Below are 18672 nucleotides of genomic sequence, written 5' to 3' on the forward strand. Positions count from 1 at the left end.
CCTTATAGGCCTAGGGTCAATTATAATATTATACTTAAAGTAGAAGCGTAGCTTAGATATTCTCCCCTCTATAAGCTATTATTAGAGGAATTAAAGGTAGTAAAGAAGTATATTCTTAAGAACTTATAAAAGGGTTTTATTATCCAAGTTCCTCTCTATATACCTCGCCGATCTTAATAGTAAAGAAGCTAGGTAGAGGATTATATTTCTATATCGATTTTAGAAAGTTAAATATAATTATAAAGAAAGATTACTACCCTCTACTATTAATTAATAAAGTAATTTAATAAATAAGTAAAGCGAAGATCTATACGAAGCTTAATATTTAGTAAGGATTCTATCGGATCTAACTAATACTAAAAGTAGAAGACCTTACTATATTCTATATAAGATATAGATCCTTTAAATATAAAGTAATACTACACATAAGTATGAGACGGTGAATGGGAGGCCAGAAATGGCCGCCTCGGAGGCCGTTTTAAGCCTTCTACTCACCGTCTCTGGGCTTGGCATCACGTGCCTCAATGCCGACGGCCGACTCTCTCTACTGCCACTCATGCTTTGCGTTGGCTGTGCCTGGTACCTGGCCCGAACAAAGGCCCCTTCTGCTATAGCAACCGCCGCCGCCGCCCCACCCTCAGCCATCCTCCTGAAGGAGAGGAACCGAAGATGGCTCCCCTCCTTGGTTCCCTCCTTCCTTCAGATTTTATAAATATCAACGGCCATGACCCCGACAAAAGTTTTTTCTTGCCACCAAGCAACCCTTCCACTCTCAGGTCGGTCTCTTCAATGGCACGACCACTCAGGTGTGAAAAGAGAACCGGTTTCTACCAATTCCATGTCTCTGACTTGCCTTCTTCCTTGTACCTTCTTCGATAGCACCCATCTCCTCCTGCCATGGCATCTCGTGGTTCTATTCCGTCCGGGGATGAGAGCGATATTAGCCCAGGCCATTCTGAGATTCTTTCGGACCACGCTTCCGACACTGATTCCTCCTCCACCGCACCCAGTGTCTTCGACTCAAGCAGCGAATCCGAGTCTGAGTCTGAAGTTGAGTCCGAAGATGACCTAGCATCGGAAGATGAAGAGGAGCAACTTCCACCCGAATATTACCTCCACGAGGCCGAGTCTCTTGATGTTTCCCAGCTTCGACAGAAACGCTACAGCCCGAAAACCCAAGAGAGATTGGATGAGGCGCAGCATTTCTGGGACGAGTGAGACTTCACTTCAAGATCCCCCCTACCTTGCTTGGTTCGCTGATTGTTCTAGGTTCTGCAAGGGCACCAAGCGCGATCCTGTGGAATGTTTGTCTTGGCTTTCTGATAACGAGGAGACGGTCCGCTTCCTCAAGGCTCTCTTCTCATGGCGGTGTGACCAGCGACGGGGAAAGGACGGACGTCGTCGCACCGCGGGAGTGAAAACCAAAAGCACGCTCGATGCATTTTGGAAGTGGTGGCATCTGATCTACAAGGCCGAGGTTGGACATGAGCTCAGCAAAGATGTCCATGTTAAGATCCGTGACGTGAGATTCCGATTGAGTATCGATATCAATATCAGTTGACGCGGCTGACTTTCTATAGGTGCTTGCGATAGTTGCGACAGAAAAAGGTCTTTCTCTGAAAGGTCGACCGAAAGCGACGATGTATGTCGAAGATGTGGCCGAGTTTGCGCGAGTGATCCTATCCACAACAGAAATGACCTTTCCTTGTGGCTGGTACCGGATACAACTCCTTCTTTTCTGCCAGCTAGCCGCTATCACCGGTAGCCGTCCGGGGGCACTATTGAAACTTCGCTTCCAGGACCTCAAGCTGACCTTAGTTCGAGATCCAAATGGTGGACGGCCCCGACTTTTCATTTATTTGAGGCCGGAATTCACAAAAACATTTCTTGGCGAGAAAGAATCGTAAGAACGTCCCCTCTCTTTTTGCTTCCTTTCCTTCCCCTTTCACTTTATGGCTGTTTTCTCTGCGCAACTCTATATGCCGAAGTTCTTCTGCCAACGGATCCAGTCAAAGCTTGCTTACCATTTTGAAATAGGAATACGTTCCCAATTCCGGAAATCATCTTTGATCCCACCCTGGTTCTCAGTCCTCATGTCTTTCTGCTAGGTATCCTCTTTAGGATTGGCGCATTCAAAAGTCTGTCCAAAGACGGCCCTGTGATGGACAACCCTGAGAAACTGTACCGTCTTCGGGTCCTCCATGGACTTGGTGAGCAGGAATTAAAATTGAAAGACGAAATTCTCAGTCAAAACGTGTTTTGCCAAGCACTACGCGAGCCTAATGGGATTCGAATCGCACTAGAAGAAAGACTTACTAGGGGATGGCTGAGTTACCGAATGAAACGAGGTGGTGAAATTACGGGCTTCGCAGAAGTCGCGAAGCCATATTGCCTCCGATACGGTGCAGCAAAAGCGTTCAACGACAGTCGTGAGTGAAACAACGTGCATGATGGTATCCCCAGACTAATGCTTTCCTCTTAATCAGCGGATGTGTCCAATGAACTACAGAACGTTATGCTGCAGCATGCTAGTATCGATACGTTTGTTCGACACTACAGCGTGGGTATTCATGTAGATGCCCAGGCAATTGTACGGGGCCTGCCCGCTCAGAAGCAGCTCCTGCGGTTTGCCTGCTCGATGAGTCGGTCCATCGATCCCCGCAGACCCTATCGACTAGAGGATTCAAGCTGTATCAATGACATTCCACGTGTCCGCACTCTAGAAGAGAGGAAGCAGGTGCGGAAACAAGACCGAGATGCTAAAAAGCGCACATATGAAAATGCCCAGGCTGCATTACAGCGGGAGTTTGGTGAGAATCTTGTGCGGAGGAACTTCCCTCAACCCCGAACGATCCGCAAGCGACGGAAAGCTCAAGAGAAGAGAGTGAAAAAGCTATGGCAAAAGTTTGATAATGCAGACGAGCAGTATGATCGCTCAGTTAAGCAACTGCGGAATGAGAAAGGGCGGCAACGGAACCTCTTGATTCGTGAGAACCTGGAGCGTTACAAGAACGAGCAGCCAGTGATCGACAGCGAACGGCAACTTTCCGGAAAGGTTGTTGACGAAGAAGTATTGGTTGCGCTGGAGCGAACAGGCTACATGACACCGCAGCATATGACACTTATTGACACTGTCCTGACGATGCCTGGTACGACGATCGAGAAAGAATATGAGCGTCGAATTGCTGCGATCAATGCAGTGATTGCGGTATGCGATGCAGAAGAGGGTGCACCCTCGCGGCGTCGTGTCACCCAAAAACGCTCCGCCGATGATGTCGATATGCCACCAGCTGCCCCCCTGCCTAAAAGGCAGAATCCAACCGCTTCAGATAAGAGCGACGATACGTTTTCGAAGGCTATCGCTTCGGTTTGCGTTAAATCTCCAACAGAGAGACCAACGATCTGCTTCATTTGCCTTGGTAGCCCTAGTCTGCCACAAAGAGAGCGCTTGTGGATGTACAAGAACCCTGGATCTCTGAGCCGACACTTCGTCAACAGGCATATCAAGCCGTTTTCAAATGACATGCACTGTGAGTGCTCTATTTGCGGGGAGAAGTTGGAGTCAAAGTCCGCGCTACTGAATCATGCGGAAAGGGTGCATGGGACTGTCTCCCGCTCTTCTAAAACAGCCCTTGGTCTGACATGAATAGGAAGAAGTTTCCGTTTCCTCACTTCGTGAAGATGTTATCGGAGAATTTCGTAGTTCAGGGTTATGGGTGCGATACTTTTTATCTTGGTTGGGACATATAGCCTCGTTTAAATTTTGGTAGAGCTGGTCTTTGCCGTGTAACAAGAATGTTTGATTTTCGCCTCCATAAACCTGGCCAATTTCGGGTAAAAGACGTCATGTTGGTGGAAGGAACGGGGTATCGTCATATGTGCCTCCTTTGTCATGTCGTGCTCTTAAACATACAGGCAGCTGCCAACTACGAGTCCGAATCATGAAACTGTAGTATAGTACCACAGCTAAGGACTAGATTGAAAAGACAATTGATCTGAGGATCTATTAAATTGGTCCATGATCTATGTAATCGCCCCAAAGGCCATCAACACCCTCCCGTATTGAAAGCTATGTTGGCGCGTGGCACGATTACGGTGTATTACAGCATATTCTTCCGGTATGGTGCAAGGTTACCATACAAAACATAGAGCGATGAGTGACGGGTAACAGATAACCAAGTGTGACAATACAGTGCGGGGAACTTACAGAATTTCCCCCCATCGGAGTTGAGTCCAATTTTGCCACAGCTTAGCCTACCCTGAGCCTACCCTGAGCCTACCCTGAGCTTACCCTGAGCCTATCTTGAGCCTACCCCGAGCCCACCCTGAGCCTACCCTGAGCCTACCCTGAGCTTACCCTGAGCTTACCCTGAGCCTACCCTGAGCTTACCCTGAGCCTACCCTGAGCTTATCTCGAGCCCACCCTGAGCCTACCCTGAGCTTACCCTGAGCCAACCCTGAGCCAACCCTGAGCTTACCCTGAGCTTACCCTGAGCTTACCTTGAGCCCATCCCGATCTAAAAGTGAGGTATCTTCGAAATACTAATTTGAGCTCTGTTTGTTTCTTTCTTCAGAAGACCAGTAATAAAAATGCCTTCTGTCTTACTATCTATTAGGTTTTTGTAAGGACTATTACTTTTGCATATTATCTATATCAAGACTACATTTTCTTTAGATTTTATCACGGTAATTTGAATAGAATGCGGACATACAATGTAAATTTGATAGCGTTAGAACCCAGTGAGCTACAAGGAATAGGCAAGGTTACGCTTCACGCGCAAAGTACGCGCTACCCAATGATCAAATCAGTCTGGGTTCGTCCCGGAGGGGCTGGTAGTAATTTTACGTAAGCGTGTGCTCATAGCGAGTGCCCTTTTTCTGTGGTGGTTCAGAACCATCCATCACGCAGTAGTAGTACCAGCTCAAAGTGATTTTTGGCACTTTGACAGTCTGGCCGGAGAGCACTTGGGGCGATTCCAGTGCGAGTAATGGCTGTGACAATTGATGGAGGCTGGAAAAGTTACAACTATTTATATTCATGATCAGTACTGTAGAGATATATATCAGAAGAACAACGCCTCTAAAGTTGTCATTGACATTGGTTTTCGGCCTTTCATTGAGCCACTAATTTGTGTGTCAATTCTCGGATAGCAAAAAGATACAGTAAATGAGGGGGGCAGCTTATAATAAAAAGAAACATTGCGTCTACTGAAAAGAACGCTTCACGAGGAATTTTAGAGCACAAAGCCAGGGATGCGGCAACATTTCAAACGACTTCCATTGCCGATAATATTGACTAACGTTGAGGAGCCTTCAAAGGAAAACAATTCAATGAATTGTCAGCTTATGCACATGATAGCAGGCCTCTTTCAATCCTCCACAACCAACACTCATGGATGGTCAACCTGGGACGGTCAAGTGCGTTTGGTGTATCAAGAAACCAAATGTTAATTTGCTCAAATCAAGTTCGAGGAGGCCATTTTGACATTTTGAGAAGTTAATTTGCTGGAATTTCTGACTGGTTTATCTCCCTGTGATTTTCTCGGTTGTAGTGCGGGTCTCGAAAACTCCCTCTTGCATAAGTTGGGGTGCATATGAGACAGAGCAGGTAAATACAATACAGTTCAATGCAGCCTTCCATATCTCCCAGTTATGTGTTCGATTGGCTACCACTTCCTGGGAAGTACATCTCAGTCATCGCATACCAATTTGTACATTTTATACTCGTGTTCGCCACTGACGCATTTTATAAGAGGAACCTCAATCGGTTCAGAATGACACTATAGATTCCTGTAAATGTACACTAAAGATTTGTTAGTGGTAATATACAGTCTAAAAATTGCCGGGACGTACGAGTGCATCCTGATTCGACAGACTCAACGCTCACGGAGCGGATTGTATCGTAATTACCCAATGGCACACATAAACCAATGTAATCGCCGTAGATACCTTCCTGCCAAGGTTACTAGCACGACAGCCGGGCTGTCCGCAAGCACAGAGTTGTGCATATCGATGGACTGGGTTCCTAGTGGCAGCTACCATTCCCAGGAGGGAGGCTGTCAAGAAAAGAGCAGTAATGTAATGTATGGCATTTGTGGTGGGTGTTGCAAATAACAACCCCAAAGTGATGTGTTCTGTGTAAACATGAATGCCGATGGAATCTGAGGGAAGGTCTTTATAAATACGTTATGCTCCCGAGGATATTTAGATGGGGGCAAGAAACTATAGAGTCAGCGTGGATAGCTCGTACGCCAACCAACCTTTTAGTTTGCTAGTGGTAAAATGAACTAACTGGTACTGGCTCTTTCCAACTCAACTTTGGAGTGTTAAAGACGATCACTAACCGGCCGCTGGGGGTAATAAAAGCTGGAGACATAGCCCCTGAATGCCGTTGCTCACCAGTTGTTTCAGCATCCCAGTATTCACCATTGGTTGAAGTCTGCAAGCGACATACATACGTACTTCTGAAATCTGGCTGTTTCCCTGCCCTACTTCTTGCGTTCTGGCTGCTTAAAATTCATCTATCATGGATGTCTAGCAATTCAGTACCGTTGCGATCTCAAGAATTGGGCTTTGAAGAGCTAAGTTTATTTTTAGTAGGAAAATTGTGAGCTCCTCCAAAAGAATACATGAGGTTTTATTATCGTGTGGAGATTGCCCGCATGAAATTCTTTGTACTCGGCTCTTCAAAGGTTGTCTATGTCACTAGAAGTCCCTACGGTATTCAATGTTAACCTTGATCTTTCACTAGCAATGTAACGTTAATTATGTAGTATTAAGTTCACTAGAACGCAACATTAGAAGGATTTGTGCAAAAACAATGGATTATGTCGAGGAAGAAACAAAGTACCCTAATAAGTGGTAAGATAACTCTAGGAGACGCGTGAAATGTTGCTTATTGGTGAAGCCTACGACTATGACAAGGATTCGCGAATATCTGAGTTGCGTACCAGATCTTGTCCCTTAGCACTTTTTAGAGCCGGGGTCGTAAATGCAATTCAAGCTACTGGAGAGCAGAGCTGCTCTTGCGAGAACCACCAGATCATCGTTTGGGCGGTGCTTCTCCGCCAATAGGGGTTGCTACTGGATATTAGCGAAACACGATACCTTGCTAGGAGAACTCACATTTCTTAGCGACCTGATTGATTCTGCTGTCTCGGTAGCGGACAAAAACTCTACGGCGGCAGAATCGATTAGCCATCGCTCTAGATCATTCACGCTAACAACGCCTTGATCTTTGCTATTTTTCTGTATAAGCCGTATTATTATCGACGGAAGAGCCGCAATATATACTATTTTAGATTGCTTTAGCGTGCAATCTATATAAAGGTCTAAACTTGCTGCGAAATGTTAGTCAGATAATATAAGGATACGGCGGTTAATAAACCTATCTTGATGATCCCGTCAATGCCAAATAATATATCACTATAGGCTAGTGATTAATGCGCAAGGCTAAATAAAGATAAGTAGCAGGCGCTATCTAGGATCTAAAATATCAGAACAGCTTATCGAAGGGCATGAGGGACCAACCTGGTAGATAATAGATCCTAATTCTATCTCGCTAGGATAAATAGACGGAAAAGCGACAACATGCGCCAGCGTTAGCAGTAAGTCATCAACTAGGAAGGACGCGAGATCTTCGTGTATATAGCATTTATGTAAGGAGAGAACGTTCCTATGTTCTAGACGTCCGAATCTGTATATTAATCTTCGAGTATTGTCTTTCCCGTATGTCCGGATAGCTACAATACGAGATAGGCGAGTGCGGCGTGTAGTAATTGTAACTTTACTAGTATTCTTATACGTAATAACTTTCCGATAGGTATCCTACGGTGACTCCTATCTTACAATCAGGACGGATACGATCTTCTCTAGGCCACACAAGTGGGGTAGGCAAAGGCTTTTAGGAGGTCCCGTGATAACCTTTAATCTACCGCGGCGGTGAGGTCCTATTAAATTCGTGGTGGCCGCTGTATAACTCTCGCGGGTAGTGGGGGCCGATATCGAAATAGGGAGCTAATATTGAGCTTTGATAGTGCCAAGGTCATATATCATGTTGTCTTTGGGTAGGTTGGATGACATGATGACAGGGCGGTGTTCTCTCGGATTCAAAACGTAAGAACTAAGAGAGAAAGTGCAATTCGGTTGTTTTGTACGTGCGGTATTAGGGATTCGACTCTCGGTCGTGATAGGAGATACTAGCATCGACTGATAGTCGTAAGATAAGGCCGATTAGCCATAGAGCTTATATATAAACCATTAACGGCATGTGTATCCTTTTATAACTGACAATAAACTATCAGCCATCATAAAGCTAAGTCTCGAGCTAATTAGAAACTCGATGCGAATTAACAGATGACCGCACTGCTCAAAACTCAACTTCTTCAGGATCTTATTACCCTACATAGCGCTAGGGAATACTATCCACGGACAAATTCTAGTTTCCCTAGGACCGACAACGCGCCAAAAATAAAGACAGAAGCTGTCAAATAAGTCAGAGTCTACGGTAGCTTCTTTGTAACGGCGGCCTTATGTTTCGCTTATGAGTCGACGAGCGCACCGGATCAGGCATGGTGTGGTTATTACAATAATTGGTAGGCTTATGAAGTGGTAAACTTGCCTGTAATTATTACGTTGCACAGAGCTCCACTTATATGGCCATATAATGACCACTCGCAACTTCTATACAACCAGCATCTAGTTAACGCTGCAACGACCATGTTTTCCAGGTGAAGAGAGAGAATTCGGTGGACTTGGTTATGGTTAGGTATGCCTTTGGCTTGGAAGCTGGCTTTTTAGCACGGCGAGTCGCTCTCTCACAATTCTCGGACGAATACTGGCACAGCTGATTGGGCCCCGGCGCTCTGATTTTCTTGTCTTACCAATGATAGGGCCAAGCTGTTCTATATTGGTTCATCTGAATGAATATGCAGACATTTAGACACAGAATGACCGCCAAATAGCCGAATTGTAAGGACCAGCAGTCATGAGCCGATTAACAGAACGGCAAAAATGGTCCAGTTATTGTAGATGGTAAAGCACAAAAATTTGCATCTCTACGAGTGAAGCGGGCTGAATAACCAAAGAGTGGCTGGAATTGATATTCAAGGCAATAGCATTTTGAAGAATGCTATTGCTTCATCCTTCCAATTCCGATTTTTCTGGTACATACATGTACTCTAGGCATCTTTAGTCGCTATTGCATTATTTGGAGATCAAGATGCAGCTGGCTTATATATATTTATTTTTGCTTGTCGAGTGGTCTCCGCACCTGAATGTTCTTTGTCCGCGGACTGATAGACTAGAAGCTTAACAAGATCTTAAATACTGTCCCTTAGTTGCAAAACACTATATTTGCTCGTCCATTTCTAAAAGGGCCAGCTATTCTATCAAAAGATAGCCAACGAGGTAGTAAAGGAGTAACCTCTTAATCATACAGCTCGTCCGTATCCGCGGCAGCACACTTCGTGCACTTCTCTTCTGGCTGTATCGGTGGCAAAGTACACTTGGATACGGCGTCTGATTCCATCTCCTACCTCGCAATGATATATTTGTACCAGCTTTGTAGCAATTGGGTGGCGAGATATATAGTGGCCCACTCCCTAAACAAAATGGTGTCGGAGATCAAGATGTGGTCAGATAGTATTTGTAGGTATTGAATTGTATTATTTATCATTCGCCTGCTAATTTTTGTAAGGCTTGGGAGTCTCTTTCGATACACAAGTCTGCGAGCGGCCTAGTATTTGAGAGCTGGAGTATGAATGTCGACGTCGCTTTCGTGAAAAGGTTGGGGATTCCGCTGGTCTCTTTTTCACGTTCAGAGGGGGCAAGTTGTGGCTTTCAGCCTTTATGGCGCTTGGAGTGATCATATAGTCCCTCGAGCTAACAACAGAAGTAGCTAACTCTGTAGCTATAGAGCCACTGGACTGGTCAACAGATGGCTGTAAAACCTGGCTTGTGTGGCCGCGATTTCCGAGGATAAACTGGCCAACAACCCGACGGAAGCTTTTAGTCGGTTCATTGCCTCCACGAGATAGATTGTCAGCCGATGAATTCCTCGAGAAGGGGATCTAAGATAACGATACCAGTTTGCCATGTGAGTCCATTGTTTTCTTCTATGTCTGGGGTATTGGACCCTTTGATACCTATGACAGCTTGTGGTCCATGATGATTCCTTCTTGCTGGTGATGGTGCTGCACTGGCAAGAGGAAAATAAGGGTGTAATAGCTTCCACAATGGGACAATCATGAGCATTTGAATGCTTGATGTCCACCATGAAAAAGATATCTGCTGTCAAGTTTCCGCGGGTTAGCAACATCGGCGCCGGCTCCCAGGAGGACTGCGGATGTTAATTTGTTGCCTCAATCACGGTACGTAGATCAAGACGATCCAATCAACGATGTCTCAATCCAGTTGCCATATCCACGTGTTGCCCGAACCACCAATTGATTTAAAGTGTATTCCCGGGAGCAACATGGCTGCTAGATTGGAATTGGTAGTGAATAGGGACATGTGGAAGGGCGTAGCATTTCCGATATCTCGTGGGTTGCTATCCCGTCGTGATTCAGCTAATAAAGAAAAAAGCGACCGGCGGAGTCTTGTTTGTGCTTCCTGTAGCACTGGGGCACAACAGCCTGGTAGTATCATGCTGATACATTCGCTGAACATTCTCAGATAACAACCTTTGGCGATGTATGGGTGGTGAATGGTGTCAGAAAATTGATGTTAACGTTCGGAACGTTGAACATGACAACCACTGAACATCAACAGCATGTTTTCTCGCCTATGGAAAATATCTATTTGAGCTAGGGTGCAAATAAGGGAGGTTCGGATGGGTAAGGAATTAGGCCACCGCAACTTTCCGGAGGATAGATTCTGTTATTGACCAGCTCTATAACCACAGGTATAGGTGCATTTCGGAGGGCCTGACAAAAATGCAGGACTCTTGCTTGTTATTTTGTAAGATTAAGGCATTTCTGAAATAGCGCTGTGGGTTATAAATACTTTCCCTGGTACGATCTGGATCAACACCGGCACCAGGGCCAGTCATTCACAATGAAGCTCTTTGAAACCCCACTTGATATTTGGTTAAGTATCAAGGACTTTCTGACGCCAGCAGATGTCGAAAACATCATAAACACCAGTTCTATCCTCTGGAAACAGATCTTCAAAAATACTAGTTGGCTGGAGTTTGCTCTGACATTTGATGGATGTTCTCCAGTTCTTATTGGCCATAACTTGAGCGCCTATCGGCCCAGAAAATCGTCAACCCGTCTCTACCTTGCTCTTATCGCAGGTGATTATTCAGGCGATCTCAGATACGAAAGTGAAAAGTTCTTTGCCGCTCTTCGGGATGGCTGGAAATATGACAAGAATAGATATGAGGTGCAATTCCCGTCTGGCATTACCTTGAATATTTACGATGTTATTGAATGTCATGAATCGGTAAAGCTACCTTTGGAAAAGGTTTTCACCAACACAAAGCAAGGAGTCTACTCGGAATACTGTTACTACAGATATCCGGCGATAAAGGAACTTCGGTCATCCGATATCGCGAAATGGGATCCTGACTACAGACCGCATCCACATGCGCTTGGTAGGTGGTATGGTCCAGCCTGCAAGGGCAGGGACATAAAAAACGGTTGCAGGGTTACACTTTTGAACCAGGATATGAAGACAAACCACATCATTCGTCCAAGTCATATGAAAAGCAAGCTATGGGCAAAGATGGCACGAAGTGTGCGCGATTGCTCAGTGCGTTGATTTTGTCCGTCCTCTCCGTTCTACTTCCTCTGCTCCTCGAGCGTTAGGATTCCCATTGTTGGACTTGGAGGTCATGGTGTCTTTGTTGTCTTTGTTGTCGGGGTTGGCGGGGTCTCACGTATACATAGAGGTGGATAGTGTTTCAAGATGAATAATCAATATTAAAAACAACTATAGTTGACTCCAGATACAAGACGTAGCGCGAGGAAGCAAAAGAAAGGTAGCTTCCTCGCGTTCAGGGGAACCCATGTACACCATGTGGGTCCCGTGCGGATCATATCTCCATCCGTTCCGCATGCTTAATGTATATCCTTGACATCCTAGAAATGCTTTTGAGTTTCCCAGATTCAACATAGTGATTCCGAGAGTCAACCTAACCAGCATAGGAGTTTGCCAGAGTCTCTTGCCGGCCCGAGATGTGTTTCTTCTGTCAACAATCTCCGTCTTGACGCGACACGCTCCACTGAGATAAATCCATGTCTACAATTCTTTGGCCACCACCGTTAGGTATGAATATGGTTTCGATCTTAAAATATCCGAAATTAAGCGAAACTGCCAACAGGTTTTGGGGGTGTATTGGCATCTAGTACTTGCAAAGATGAAAAGGTCGCGTGGTTTTGGTGCTCTGCGATTTTGAACGTTCAGGACTTCATTTGTATCATTTCTAAGCTTACTCCAAGGTCTAAATCATGGCTATGCTCTCTGATACTAATCCCAATGCCGACTGTGTCACACCTCCGCTGTGACCAAGATCACCTTCGAGTGGAATTTAGTCGTGCTGACCGGCGGGGTGGTGCAGACGTAGAAGGGCGTCGTGGTAGATGAGCTCCTAGCCTAGCCGAGCGACAGGGGCCATCCTCCACGCTCTGCTCAACTGATCTCCCTTGGGGTCCCACTGACCGCTGACGCGACTGGCTCTGACTCGGGTCATTTAGTGATGAATTCGTGATAGTGGCAGGTTCTCTCTCGGGAGATGATTCACTTGCCGTGCGCATATGATGTGTCTCAGCATCCGACGATTGGACTCGTAGTGGGCGAATCGAAGCGTCTAAAGGCCCTTCGTTTCGACTGTATTGATCAGCACCTCGGGCATTGCATAATCAGAATCAGCCCTACTTACCACACACAGCATGACGTCCCAAAACCTGTACTTCGTTTTTCCAGCCACTCTTCCGCGTAGGCCAGGTGGGAAAGCGCCTTACACTGACAGCGCAAGATCACATATTTATTTGCAAGGTCATCATCCTCGGCCAGACAAAATACACAGTGGATATCGTCGAACTCGTCACTTAGGGTGAGACCCTTGAGCGTCAAGTCTTGGACGCCAGCCCAGATATTAGCGACCGATGTCAGGATCGCTGGTTGAGCTAGCGAAACATGCCATGGAACACTATTCGTCCGCAGCATTACGGAAGTGATAAATAGATTGAATGGCTGCACTGGCTCGGGGTTGGTTAACAGCGGCACCGGTGGGTCTTGTCTGAGCCCGTGAGGTGACCTGTCGGTGTTGTCTGGTGCAGGGCGACTCCTAGACACTAACAACATCTGACACTAGCCCGGATGCGCAATGGATGGAGCGGCAACTCTAGAGCCATACGTCACTCGCGCCTGGTTGCGGACGGCTGCTTTATACCACCGCTGGCCAACTTGGTCGGCCTGCCGTTGACGGTGCCATCTCGCGCAGAAAAAGACTCTAGCAATATCATAGAGCTTTGACTGCAAAGTTGACAGGTCAAATGGCTCTCTGGAGAGAGTGATCAACTTTTGATGGCCGATCTTGGTGTCTTGAACCTTGACAGAGTTTTTGCATGGCTCGCCTTTCTTCGTCACCCCGCAACAGGACACAGGACCACCATAAGGGATCCCGCAGACAGCAAATGGGTTCCAAGGTAGGACAGAGGACATTGAGCTGATGACAAAGGCAGAAAAAGATTCGAATGGGTATTGATGTTGCGCAATCTCCGCAGGGTTTCCTCGCCAGCTTTATATGCCTTCATCATGGGAACTATACTTACATCGTGTCAGGGCTGCTGACGTGGAAATTCTCTCTTGAATCAGTCAAAACGTCGAAGAATGCACTGCGATGCAGTATCTACCGCTACACCGCTGATCAGTGGGTTGCAAGAAGGATGTCTCATTCTGGTTCACTCTTTGGATTCAGTGGGCCGTGCATTTGGACCGTGCATTCGCGGAATGGCATAGCTGGCAAACTGCGAGTCGCCTAAGGGCATTTTGAAGAGCGTGTTGGGTCATGAGCTTCAAGACCGAAGGCTCTGGATACGACATGTGGTATGTTCCCCCTTAAAATGGGTCCCCTAGGCTCTATTGCTACACTGCTATATGAATTATTTGCCGGTTTCTTGGATCTTGAGGCCCAGTTGTAAGGGGAAAGTCGCATATACATCCCAGTGAAACCAGATGCCGTGTGAGTCCCGCATATCGTATCTCCACTCATTGTGTATGCCTCGCGCGTATCCCGACAAATGTGGCTAGAGCTCCCAGGAAATAATAACCGCTTTTTCAGGAACAAGATGAGGGGTGCTGGGAACTAGCTAAGTCAAGCCTCTTCTGCATGGGCATGTACTGGCGAAAGAGCAAGAAGAAAAGCCTACTGTGTACTTTCGGAAGCTTATATATACTGTGCCCTTCCTACATGGTAGCAGATACTAGCTCACAATCTATGTCTTCTCTAGCTGCTTACATACAAACCTCGTAATTGGAACGAGACGCTTATAAATTTACTTTTTCATCATGGCCTTCAATCCTGCTTATCTACAATGGGTATTGGGCCAAGTATTGGGTGATCCCTTGCACCGTGAGCGGTGTATATGGGCGGGAGATGACGGGATTCATTGTCAAAACACTGTGCCGCTTGACTCCCGGACAAATGGAGTATTGTGCTTTCAGCTGCTTCAGGGCCCTCTGTTAGTGTATCCACTAGCGTAGCAGGAGATTTCCTTAGCTGCAAAGCAGTTACTTTGCTTTGAGTGTAGACGTTATCGCTGTCGGGCAAAAGTGTGGGCCACCCGATTTTTGCATCTGTTGGATCAAGCCAAAGATGTCACGGTTCACTCGGAGCCTCATGATTCGGCTCCACTGGTACATCAATGTCCAACCAGCATGTCCCACAATGTCGCCACAGCTGTTTACCCTAATGGGCTTTTTTCAAAACCGGAGGTTGCCTGGTGAAGAAGCCAAACTACGACATACCCTTAGGTGCATTTAGGTTGGCCCGAGCCGTGAATATCGAGGATCCGGGCATTCTCCAGACGACAAGCGGTTTCAATTGTGCAGTTATTACATGCATCCGGTACAAACTATGTAATTCATGAATGACGAAAGTTTGTTACTTGCCCACGTAGTGCGGTCTCTCAACTTCCCTCACAAACGAGTTTCGCACGGAATGGCCACCTGAAGGCTCTTTGTTCTCGCACGACGACCTGACAGGTTGTGGAACTAAAAGAGTTTAGTTTCAGTCTGCTTTGTGAATGTTCGCGGTAGTGGATCAAAACTGATCGGGGTGCCTTTGTCTTATTTTCATGATCTGTTAACGTTATTTAGGGACGCCTCTGGGGATAGGGCGGCTGATCGTCGTGTACGTTCCAATTCGGAAGCGGCGGCAGGTATCTCTGGGAGAGATTTTGATCGGCTGATACTGAGAAAAGTATATTTAAATTCATGAAGCTTTCGCTTAAGCCTCTAAAATCTCGAAGAACAAGTTTTCCTTATATCTCACAGTCAACGTGCTTGTGGTGTGTAGAAGGAGGACTATAGTTTTGAGGAGATCTTTAGGATCTGGGGAACAACAATAATACTCGGAGGCCTATTCAAAACAAAATAATATGATAAAAAACTCATCGAACCTTTTGGTGCTATCACTAAGAAGGATTAGTAGCCTAGAAGAGCTATTGAAGTCTACTTCTGGTAGGTCCGTATCATAATAGGAGATTCGCGGTTACCAACGTCAATTGGTATCGATATTATACTTAAACGTAGTATATCTATTTTTCTGCGTTCTAACTGTTTTGCAGTCAAATTAATATCACAGTTAAGTTTCAACGAGGTCTACTTGATATCTAACAATCAACGTATCATAGGTACACTTGTAAACTACCTTTAGTAGTTTCGGTAACAATTTTTCAACGTTTAATCTATTCTCCCTTTTTGTATATAGGTGAGTAATTCGAGGTAAGTAGCTAGCGAGATCGAGTATTAGTAGTTTAACTAACTATTCACTGGCTACGAAAGTGCGGTCGATCCTAGGTAAGGAAGTACTAGTAGAAATAATAGTAGCCTCGCGTGAACTATTAGCTATAAATGCCCCTTAAGTATAGATTCTGATCCAATTTATCTTGATGACCAAAATAGACCATCTACTTCGCCTTCCCCTATTAATCGGCCGGCCAAGAGATAGTGCCGAGTATCCTAAGCTCTAGAAGATAAACCTAAGTTAGAAAACCAACCATAGTAAGTCATAAACGGCACAACTATCGAACCTAAGGTCGGTTATATCCCCCACGGCAGGGAATGAAAGCCCCACTAATACTGAATAGATCCTAGTAAGAATACGCGGTACCCTTACGGCGGAGTTTATAAAGTAGTAAACCTTAATAACTCCCTCGCTATACTAGTCCTTAAATTACTTAACTTGTACTTTTGTCTATGGCAATGCTACGTTATCAAATCGGCCGAGAAAATACGACTCGAGGAAGAGTAGCGATAGCTTTAAGCGTTAAATGACTTGCTAGTAAGAGATAGCGATATCCTTCTATAGCTCTGTAATGAATAAGTTTTAGTATTGTGGGACCGTAAATAAGCGGTTTAGGCTCTTTGTAATGGTGTTGTTTTAGCCTTAGAGGCGAGCGATCTTTAAGCCTACTCCGCCGAGGAGCCTAAGGGTTAGTAAAGTCTCTATATAGTAGAGCGTTTATAGGCAGAAATAATGATATTTGATTTTCCGTTATCTATTTATACTATCCCTAAGGATAGATAAGCCTATACTACTAGTGAACTTTCGTTGGGTTGGTGATAGGTACTAACGGTACACACTATTAATATATTTAACGTATTCGATAACTTAGTATCTAGCTATAAATTCCCCTAGTTTGTCCTGATTCTGTGTAATAAGAGAGGAATAAAATAACTGCTTAGCCTCTAGCTTTCTATCCCTCCTAGCCCACGTTAAATCTTTATACACTTAGGTATTTTCGTCTTATAATAGAAATGAACGAATAAATAACAATAGTCTATTCCCGTTGCCTTGATAATATCTTACACTAATGTTAATAGACCACGATTTAGATCTTGACCTTCACACTATCTGGTATAAATATTAGTATACCGACACTGCCTCCCTATCTCGCTACTAATCCTAATGATCTATAGTAGGATTTCCTTGGTAAAGATAACCCTATAGAATACCATACTTAAGAGCCTTCCTTTATCGAATACCTTTTTTACCCTACCCTCGACAATCTATCCGGGTTCAAGTGGATAGGTCTAGATCCTCTGTCCAATCTACTCGGGCTAGCGATATTTTCCTCTATATATTAGCGCTTCTTTTCCCTAAAGAGGTGTACTAGATAGAATTTTGGTTTCTACAATTTGACCGGATATCTAATAAGACTATAGGAGAGGATCTGTTCTTCCTACCACGGGTTAAAACGGCCATAGGGAATCTCTATCGGATACGTAGACAGCTACTAGGTATAATTACCTAGTATACTATCCGTGCAATAGGGACTAGCTTCCGACTGTCCCTTTGGCCTTGTACGGAATCTCTACCGTATTCGAGTCTCTCGACATTCTCTGTTAACTAGGCTTCCCCCGACGCTATCCCTAGACCTACGTTTTTTTGTATATAATATATCGAGTAATTATAAGTGAGATTAATCTAAGTTAAGTAGGATTATTCGTATACTTATTTTAGTAAAGACCACAATAATGAATAATAACTATTTAGTGTCCTTCTTATTAAAAGCCTTAGGGATATATAACCTACTTTGTATACGGTGTAATTCCCCTTGTACTACGTCGCCGCTTGTAGTATTTCTATATTACCAATATAGGACAGGGCAACCCGAAATAGGCAATTCCTTACTCTTCTCTTGCGACGTCCGTTAACCCGGCCAAATTGGGACTATAGGGGTAGTTCTAGTCATCGAGTAGGTTAATCAGTCGTTCCCGAGACGATTCTAGTGTATGTTCAAAAAAGCGCAGTCGAGCTAGCTGCTTGTCGTGGCGAAGCTGAAGTCCGTCCCTCTCTTTTCTTAGGTGTGTACCAGCCTCCTTCAAGTTCTTATTGCTCTGCTCTAGCTTCTGGCCATCGATATGCTTGGATACACACGACTCCTATAGGCGTCGATAGAGTCTAACAAGTCGAGCTGCTGGAAAGGCAAATTTGGGATCGTCGCATTCGAGGTCTGCTAGCACCTTCAAGGTGGGTTGAAACGGCTCGGTCGCCAAGGTATGTCTTGTTTCTTCTTCGTGTTGTAAAGGGGAAGTCTACTATTGTCAGCCAAAGCATCTGAACCCGAATGTTTCACTTACCAAAGGAGGGACATCATCAGAAGGTTCCACATTATTGTCCTTATCATTAAGGATTGGCAATTCATTGGGCTGCTGTTCTCCTTGCTTTTCCTGGTCGGGCGAGCTGTTTGGGGAGTCCATTTTGTCCACAGGAGAAAGTCAAGGATCTGGATAGTACTGTTTCCAACTAGCCTTGGTATCTCTTATAGAATATGCAGACGCAGACGGCTATAGACTGAGTTTTACGATCCCCACATCAGTCAATCAACGCAGTCAGCTTCTGAATAGAATTTGCTTTTATTTTCAGCGGGCGCTTGGTAGTAAATTTGAGAGGAGGAGTGTCAACGGGTTGGCCGGGAAAACTGATCAAGCCTGACGATG

The 18672-nt window shown here is 45.2% G+C and overlaps 6 protein-coding genes across 6 annotated transcripts; 3 read left to right on the forward strand and 3 right to left on the reverse strand.

The window, feature by feature from the left end:
• Window positions 1-897: 897 nt before the first annotated feature.
• N7455_004224 (DUF3435 domain-containing protein) lies at window positions 898-3646 on the forward strand (the record flags this gene model as incomplete). The annotated part of the gene is made up of 5 exons (XM_065604712.1): window positions 898-1214; window positions 1270-1522; window positions 1581-1903; window positions 2038-2429; window positions 2487-3646. The coding sequence occupies 5 exons, from the start codon at window positions 898-900 to the stop codon at window positions 3644-3646; spliced, it is 2445 nt and encodes an 814-aa protein (XP_065461612.1).
• A 2044-nt stretch (window positions 3647-5690) lies between these two features.
• On the reverse strand, window positions 5691-6159 carry N7455_004225 (uncharacterized protein; the record flags this gene model as incomplete). Its single annotated transcript, XM_065604713.1, has 2 exons — window positions 5691-5780; window positions 5911-6159. Coding segments are annotated over 2 exons (339 nt in total), but the record flags the coding sequence as incomplete, so codon positions are not given.
• A 4896-nt stretch (window positions 6160-11055) lies between these two features.
• On the forward strand, window positions 11056-11810 carry N7455_004226 (uncharacterized protein; the record flags this gene model as incomplete). The annotated part of the gene is made up of 2 exons (XM_065604714.1): window positions 11056-11596; window positions 11668-11810. The coding sequence occupies 2 exons, from the start codon at window positions 11056-11058 to the stop codon at window positions 11808-11810; spliced, it is 684 nt and encodes a 227-aa protein (XP_065461614.1).
• A 705-nt stretch (window positions 11811-12515) lies between these two features.
• Window positions 12516-13668, reverse strand: N7455_004227 (uncharacterized protein; the record flags this gene model as incomplete). The annotated part of the gene is made up of 3 exons (XM_065604715.1): window positions 12516-12831; window positions 12884-13291; window positions 13361-13668. The coding sequence occupies 3 exons, from the start codon at window positions 13666-13668 to the stop codon at window positions 12516-12518; spliced, it is 1032 nt and encodes a 343-aa protein (XP_065461615.1).
• Window positions 13669-16425: 2757 nt separating this feature from the next.
• On the forward strand, window positions 16426-17148 carry N7455_004228 (uncharacterized protein; the record flags this gene model as incomplete). Its single annotated transcript, XM_065604716.1, has 3 exons — window positions 16426-16494; window positions 16620-16661; window positions 17065-17148. The coding sequence occupies 3 exons, from the start codon at window positions 16426-16428 to the stop codon at window positions 17146-17148; spliced, it is 195 nt and encodes a 64-aa protein (XP_065461616.1).
• A 768-nt stretch (window positions 17149-17916) lies between these two features.
• N7455_004229 (uncharacterized protein) lies at window positions 17917-18432 on the reverse strand (the record flags this gene model as incomplete). The annotated part of the gene is made up of 3 exons (XM_065604717.1): window positions 17917-18114; window positions 18139-18267; window positions 18313-18432. The coding sequence occupies 3 exons, from the start codon at window positions 18430-18432 to the stop codon at window positions 17917-17919; spliced, it is 447 nt and encodes a 148-aa protein (XP_065461617.1).
• Between the last annotated feature and the right edge of the window lie 240 nt (window positions 18433-18672).

This window comes from Penicillium solitum (assembly GCF_028829755.1).
Source record: "Penicillium solitum strain IBT 25940 chromosome Unknown utg000003l_segment0_segment0, whole genome shotgun sequence".
NCBI lineage: Eukaryota > Fungi > Ascomycota > Eurotiomycetes > Eurotiales > Aspergillaceae > Penicillium > Penicillium solitum.